This window comes from Sciurus vulgaris, assembly GCF_902686455.1.
Source record: "Sciurus vulgaris genome assembly, chromosome: 5".
Lineage (NCBI taxonomy): Eukaryota > Metazoa > Chordata > Mammalia > Rodentia > Sciuridae > Sciurus > Sciurus vulgaris.
The window spans coordinates 133,727,966-133,736,239 of record NC_136465.1 but is presented as its reverse complement, the minus strand read 5'-3'; the positions used below and the strand labels follow the sequence as shown (position 1 = coordinate 133,736,239).

The 8,274-nt window shown below is 41.2% G+C and overlaps 1 protein-coding gene across 1 annotated transcript in view; it reads right to left on the bottom strand.

The window, feature by feature from the left end:
- Positions 1-1,427: 1,427 nt before the first annotated feature.
- Positions 1,428-8,274, bottom strand: part of TPH2 (tryptophan hydroxylase 2) — a 91,338-nt gene continuing 84,491 nt past the window's right edge. Inside the window, exons 10-11 of the mRNA XM_079142411.1 lie at positions 2,560-2,693; positions 1,428-2,434 (exon numbers count right to left, since the gene is read on the bottom strand). Coding sequence (XP_078998537.1) covers positions 2,260-2,434; positions 2,560-2,693 — 309 coding nt within the window. The 3' untranslated portion in view covers positions 1,428-2,259. The remainder of the gene's footprint in view (positions 2,435-2,559; positions 2,694-8,274) is intronic.

Here is an 8,274-nt window from a genome sequence, read left to right as displayed (position 1 = left end):
CATGAACTCAGTTTGTCTTGTTTTATTTTGTTTTGTTGGGGGGAGGGGGGGGGCGTTGTTTGAGAATGCTTAACAAATGAAATATTCAAACCTCTGACTTTTCATTTTAATTTGACCTCCTCTAAGGTGTTTTTGAACTCTTTCTCATGTTTCCCCCACGTATATTCATACCAAAGATTTCTGATCCACAGTGAGCCCCATATAAGACTATGAATTAGTTTAAAATTTTATGTAATTTTCTATTAAAAGAACATCTTTGTTAGGTAGGAGACCAGACCTGGGCAAGGGACCACCCTTTGGGGTTCTCATCTCCACCCAGGGCCCTTAAGACACTCCGACGGAGTATGAGGGCCTTTCTGTGAGGACAAGCAAGGCCATATTACTGTGCATGAGAAAGCTAAAGCACCACAAGCAGAATTCAAGACCATGAAGGGAAGCACCGCCCCCGCAACCAGTCTTGGGCATGTACAATAGCCCAAGGGCCTGACCTAAGTTAACTTGTTACTATTTAACATATCCATAGCATTGGAGTTTGCTTCCCATCTGTGCATTTTCTAAGGGGAAAAAGAAACTTGCACATGTTCAGTAGAAACGAAATTATATAAAATTCAGTTGGCAATCAAGGTGCCAATCAACCCCACATCCACCCAGGGGAAAGCGGGGAGTACTAATATAGCCCAATAAAAGTCAGCTGTACTATGGAGTCAGGACCTTGAGACACTTGGCAGCTGGGCCCACTCTGCTTCTCACTTCTCCCAAAATGTTACTTTTCCTTTCAAATAAATCACTGCCTTACCTGCCAGCCTCTCATGTCTGGCTCAATTCTTTGCTCAGGACACCAAGAACATGGACCCAGGACCCCCTGGAATCCCTGCCAGTAATGTTGAAAATTACTCAAGTAAGTATTTTGGAATTACTAACTTAAAAGCCACTTTGTCATCTTTTCTTTCTCCACCTCTTTTTGTCCCCAACCACCCAAGCATCCAGAGCCCTCTACTACCTGCCAAAAACAGAATCAAGGGAAGAGTGTTGGTGTTTGGTGAGGGAATCATAAAATGAAGTTCATTCACTCATTCAACAGTTTTTTATTTGTTCACTTAGCAACCTGAATTTACCTTTCATAGCAAGGATCACCAAAAATGTGTGGTGTATCATCACATTTTGCCCAAAGTTGTCCAAACTGTGAGAAAGTGGACAACTTTCCATAGATCTGGTCTGGTGCATGACTGAGAGAGCAAACAATGATTGCAGAGCAGTTCCTGTGCAGTGACAAACAGGTCTAACAGGCATTTGTCTCCCTTCTCTGACTACACAAAAACACACACGTCCCCCAAGTTGAACTCGACAATCCAAAATGAAAATGTGACCATCTCTGAACTTTGGAGCTCAACTAACTGTGCTACTCTGGCAAATCACTTAACTTCTCTGTGACTCAATTTCCACCTCTTTGGAATCACAGATGATCTTTATAGCCCTATGATTACATTATCTTTGGACCAGAAAAAGAGGTTAACACCTGAGATGATAATTCACTTTATTCCAGCATGAAATACGTAGTGCCAAGATTTATTTCCCACTGTTTAGTCTCTCCTCATATTCTTTCTGGAAGTATCCTTTTCAAAATACTTCAGGAAGCTCACCACAACTGTTTCTACAAGGTCAGTGCAACCTATATATCCTGTTTGTAAAATGTTTTCTTTTCTTACATTGTATAAATACTCATTCTAAAATCATTCCAACTATAGTGTTACCTCAACAATTTTTGAAATAGAATAATGAATCTTTTGTTACTGTGATGGGAAGTTTCCTACAACTCTGGGTTTATCTCGAATAATGCTGTGAAAACACTGATACGACTGAAAATAGAAACTGCTTCACTGCTATTTTCATTTTATCTAATGAACAGAGGAATAGCCCAGATCCAAGGAAGAAAAGGTCATAAGCTAGAATCATAAGAGGGCTCCTCGTTCCAAGTTTTAAAGATGCAGTTTGGTTAGGGATGCTAAGTAGGATTGTCAAAACTACTTAAGACATTTAAACATATCACAATCTTTCCAACAATGAGTGGTTATCTGCCATTGGGTTCCTTATGGTGTTTCACACATTAACACAGTAAGTTACAAGTAGGTATAGATACACAAAATTGCATGCTTACTAGCCAAGCCAAGATACAGAAAGTTATTGGTGTTATATGACATTGAGTGAATTGCTGCTACACCCCCCACAAGATCATGCTGGCAACAACACTGGTTCCAGGCATCAAATCCCCAAATACTGGTTCATTTTGTTTAAGGCATCACACACTGTGTTCAAATCACTGCGGAGGTCCTGCACCACATTTTCAATACTTCTGGTGTCTTTCAGAATTTCAATACTCTGTGTGTAGGGATTGAAGTATACTGAGAAGGGACGGGTAATTGACTTTGCAAAGTCCCTGCAGAATAAACAGAAATAGAAGGATATGTGATCAACCCCTATAGGTACAAGAGATAGACAGAAGGAGAAACAGAGCCAGAAAAGCAAAGTTATTTTCTATAGATGGAAGAAAAGCAAGTTTACCTCATCTTTTCTTTGGCTTCTTCAAAACTTTCTGAAACAAAATAGGCCTCCTGGAAGGTGGTGATAAGACATTCCTGTAAACACGTTGTCTTTGGGTCAAAGGCTTTCACGCAGGCCTTGTCAGAAAGAGCATGCTGCAAAACACACCACAAAGCCCGTTAAACTCCATAATGAGTGTTCCAAAGTGCCACGACATCACACCTCTGCAATACATTTGATGGTGCAGTAATCCTATAGAACTTGCTCAGCGACTGGTCTGCCAAGAACAGAACTCTTCTGTGTGCAGGGAAAATTGGCCTTGGGGTGGGGTGGGTTTGGTTGATTGATTGGTTTGTTTTGCTCTTTTAAGTCTGTTAGGTGCTGAGGGGAAAAATGAGATTATAGTATTATTTTATTTATCATCAGCTAAATTCTTACTGAAGGACAGTTCAGAGCTATACCCCAACAGAAACAGAATTTTAAATCTATGCTATGAATAGAAGCAGGGACAGCATAAATATGCTCCTATATTTATTGCTATAAGCAATGTACTAAAATTTCACTTAAATGGCAGAAGTAATAATTACCTGCGTGCAGAGATAATTGGGACTCTCACTGAACTATTTGTGGACTCATTGCTAGACGTTTTGAGGCCAGGCACTGTGTATCAACAGAGTCTGGAGTGGGCCTGTATATCTGAGGATGCTTACAAAGCATTCATTTACCTTCTACCACGTACAGCAGAGCAATATATAGCAGATAAATATTGCCAGTTGGGGGGAAAAGAGCTAATATTAATAGTTATACTATGCCCAAAGCAGGCATTAGGAAAAAGGAAAGCCATTATAATTACTCTTTGAACCATCATTAGCTCTGTTCAGCTCACTACACGAGTGGCACAAAGATCAGCAAGAAATCATGAACGACTGTATCCTCCAGATAAATTCAGTGATGTTGAAAGTTAGTGGCCATTTCCCGCCATGTACCACCTGCCAATTAACAGACCCTAAATGGATAGTTCTGAAGTGTACTGTCCCTAAATAACCTTTGAGGAGCTTGTGAAAATGCAGATACCTAAACCTCAGTTTCACTAGGTAGATTTCATGAATTCCAGAAATCTGCATTTGAAAGGCATCCAAGGTGACTTTGATATAAGTGGCTGTGAAACACAGTTTGAGAAATACTTCCCTAGATTCTGCCCTCTTTTTAATTTAAGGGGTCAGTTAGTTAAGAGAGACAGGAGGAGGTTAGCAGAAATTGCCTTGAACTAAGCGAGAAACCCAATACTCTGGGCCAGGCGCTGCCTCTAACTGGGTAACCTTGGCAAATCATTTAATCTCCCAGGGCCTCCATTCCCTCCAGTGCAAATGAGAGGTTTGGGTGGATGATTCTGAAGATACTCTCTAATCCAGCCTCTGGATTTCACCCAAAGCACTTTTCTGCCTTCTTAATCTCTAACAGCTAAGATTTCCTGGAGAAATTCCAAAAATCTTTTCCTGATCAATATTCTTGGTGCATTCCCCCAGCAATTTCAAAATGCATGGAATGATTTACAGCCCTCTGTTCCCTACATTTGAAAATGCAATTGAGAAGCAAAGGACTGACATGTAAGAGAAGGGGCACCTTGCTCTATCCTGCATGTGATTCACTTTCCTGCAAAGTCCCGTTGTCCAGATCAATGCATATATGAATCATGGAATGCAGAGGGCCTCTCGAAGTGAACTCATTTTTTTGGCCCACCGAACAACTTCATTATAAAGCAGAAGGTCACTACACCTGCAAATGCATTTGTGCTGGATTCAATGCTGCACAGTGAACATCAGGGGATTTTGGTTCCTCATGACCAATAATTCTGTCCACATTTTAAAAACAACTTCACGGTTTCAAAAAACAAAATGTCCTTTGATGAGAGCTGTTGTGCCTCTGCAAAGAATTGGCTTCCCATCATCTCGTCATGGTTTTCTGAATCAGAAGTTACTTTCTTTGCAGCTGTACGCCGTGGTTACATTTAACCGTAGTGTTGCTGTAATTATTCATTCATCCGTCCATCTGCACACATGGAAGGAGGGACCCTGACTAACTCCATGTCTTCAGACATTCTCGTATCTGGGGGCAGGCAGAGGAGTAGCAGAACAGGCTACAAGAACTTTTAAGTCATGGTTCCCCTGGGACATCCCTACTGAGTCAAAGACTTCTTACTAGGTCAAGGACAAGCACAGAAAGAAGTGAAACTCACCTACTTGGGTCTCCAATGCTTATAAGACATCTGCACCCTTAGTAGTCACTATGTGTAGAGGGTGCTTCCCTGATGTGTGTGTGTACAACAGACTGAAATCAGTGTGGTTCTAGAAAAAGTCATCAGATAACAATATTTCATTGGATATTCAGTTGACCACATTCAGTCATTTTAGCAGGTAATGGGGATTAGAGTAAATCAACAAAAGACCCAGAGAGCAGGGTGCCCTGCATCAGATTTCAAGAAAAATCAGAAAAATCAGTGGCTTCTCAGCATATATGTTGAGGCAAAGACCATTAGGCAATACAGATTACTCTGTGTGATACCATATTTAAATGAAAAAACTGAAAGATAATTTTTTAAGCACTCAGAAATGCAGTCTCTTCTTAGGAGCCTGTTGTATGTGATATACTGGTTACTTGCCAGGGCTCTCCCCACACAGTACATGGGACCAGTGCTGTTCCTTAACTAGCAATAAATATGGGGCTGATCCTGCTGCCCATGGATTAGTCTGGAGAATGATAGGAGCTTGGAGTTAAGGGAGCAGCCAATGAGTGAGACCAACAACTGAGGCAGTGCCCACACCTGAATGGCCTCTTTTACCTGAATATGGGCTCTCCTGTGTGAGAGCACCCATACCACCCACAACGTCTCCTACCTCTGAATACTACCAGATGGCCCAAGGAGTACAAAGTAGCATCTGTGTCTACCTTAATTCCAAAGTCCCCTGCCCAATAGACAGGCCCTATTGGGTTTGCTTCTCAACTCTTACCCTTGTGTCTCTGTGAGCCACCTCAGTTTTGGGAAGCAGCTATTATGCGCTCTCATCTACCTTCAGAGTGGGTCCTTTCTGAACACTGAGTCACACTACTTGATACCCCTAAGGTATTTCCTTCCTGAAGTGTTAAGCATCTAAATCCCTGAAGTCAGCAAGAATCAGACCAACTTCCCCTGGAGAGCAGCTTTATAATGCCTACAGAATCCAGCTGACAGTCTTTTACTCTCAGCCATTTAGAAACTGCAGGAGTGCTTGGGAGTCACCTTCGCCTCTCTGAACACTCTGCAAGGACTATTTTGGATTTATCCATAGTGCTAAAGACAGGCACAGGACTGGAACCGACCTGGATGCTATCCCAGAGAGGCTAGGTGTATGATAGCAAATGAGTGAAACTACCCAGGTTGGGCTGCACTTTCCTCTTTGACAAACTGAGAAGACGGAACTGCATGGATACTGCAGCTCTTCTTGCAATATAATTTTAACAGGGCCTGTAAATATGCAGCCCTTACACCACCATCCCCAATTCCAATCAGTGTAATCGATCACAGCAGCCTCTCCCACTGGGCCTGGGAATGGCCTTGCCACCCTTCCCCCAAAGGTAGCCATTACCAATTAATTGGCTCTAATGGACAAGTGAAAACTAATTTGTCACTCCAGACTACTAAATATAAAAATCTCTTTACAACATCAAAATTTCCTAAAATCCAGTTGTTAATAGACAATATGATAAGGTGATTAAGATATAGGTCTTTAAGATAAAGAACTGAGGTTCCACTCTGGCTCCATCCCTTCCTACCTTTGTGACTCTAGTCAATTTACTTAACTTCTACAAGCCCTTTCTAGTATTTATCTGGAAAATGGGAAAACTAGGGGTATCTATAACCCAGAGTTGTGGCGAGAATTAAGTGAGATAGTGTACACAAAATGCCTACTTGGGAAGTACTTGATGTATTTAGTGATCATTGCTACTTAGTCCAAAGAGGAAGCTTGGCACACATCTGTGTCAGCCACACCTTTCCCCATGTGTGTAGCTCCTCTCCCAAGAAAAGAAACATGTCCCAGCCATGAGACTTCCAGGTCCTAGTCTGCAATAATACCGCCCTGGACTCATCAGACTCCTGCCTTTGCAATGACCCGGAATCATGATCTCAACTATTCTAGACGTAAACCCTGTGATCCTCACTCTCTATATTAGGACTGGTTAAAGTTTGAAAAAAACTCAGGTGTGAAGCCAGGTTTATGGTAGTTTGGGCCCTAGATTCCAAATTAGAATTCACAAGCACTCCTACACTCACACCAGATCATCTCTTCCCACATCAGAACAACAAATACATGTATTTGCATATGTACGTGCACACTCTGTGTGTGTGTGTGTGTGTGTGTGTGTGTGTGTGTGTGTACATGTAGTGTTTTTTGAACCTCCCTCACATGCTCATCCTCCCAGTCAGGGACAACATGTCATCCGTATCCTGATTGCCAAAGGCCAATGATGCATCAATGCTTAGGTTGTACCACCTGGAATAAGCTGCATGGACAAGAGAAGCTTCCCTTCTAGCAATTCTTTGTGAAGGCCAGAGACAGTTTCAGCTCCCATCCTCCAGCGCTCGCTTTTAACAGCACTAGTAGGGAGAAGGAGAGCCAGGCGTCTTCTGAGCAGGGTTAAGGTGTGGGAACTCAGTAGCAGAATCCCAACTCTAGCAACGACTGACCTACCAGATGACCTCAGAGAACCTTCAAGCCCCTAGAGGCTCTTCTCCACAGCCTGGCAGTATTCTGACCACCTACCAGAGTTGCTGGAAGTGGCAGTAAATACAAATGATCATAATAAATAGAAAGCTGTTCTGAGAATGCTGATTAATAGCTATATAAAGGCAATGCAGTAAATTCACTTCACAAGGGCATCCTAAAACTAAAGCCAAAAAGTAATAATAATTACATTTGCTTAAACCACCAGACTTGTCAAAACATGAAAAAGGAAAACAGATGTATTTATATGAAATATTCCAGCAACTACTATAGGGTAGGTGCTAAGGCCACTTATTAAAATAAAAACCTAGTCCATGGCCTGAAAGATATAAAGAAGTGAAAAAGAAGGAGAATTGCCTTTAGCTTTTGAGACAGACTAAATTTTTGAGATAAAACTCACAATCTATCAATTAGCAGTCATTTCCTTAGCAACTAATGTGAACAAATTTCACCGTTGTTTCTACAAAAGAATTAGACTGAGATCTATATCAATCCCTTTTTTACAGCTTTCCTACTCCATCCCATGTTCCTTAAAATCTTGGACTATCAATTTTGTGTTTGTTGAATAAAATGAATGAACAAGCAAACAATAGATGAAAAATGATGCCTAGATTTATACAGTTAGATCAACTCTAGGATATAGAGAAAAAGCGTATGAAATAAAGGATACACACTAGATCATGAGTAAATGGCAATCAATTATCCTATTTTCAACCTGTTTTTCAAAGTCAGCTTTCCAGATGAGTTAATTCATGATTAACTGCTCTCTGCAGCGACGGAAGGTATGGAAAAGTCTCACCCTGACACACTTTGGGAGTTCTTGCCACAGATTAGATCTGTAAACATGGAGAGCAACCATTATTTGGGGGGAGTATTAGTTATGGTTATCAGATTTATTTTAGCTCTTACAAGATTTTCCATGTTTGTTTCATTTCTGTCTTCAAATATAAAAATAAGCATTGTCCAAAAAAGAAGA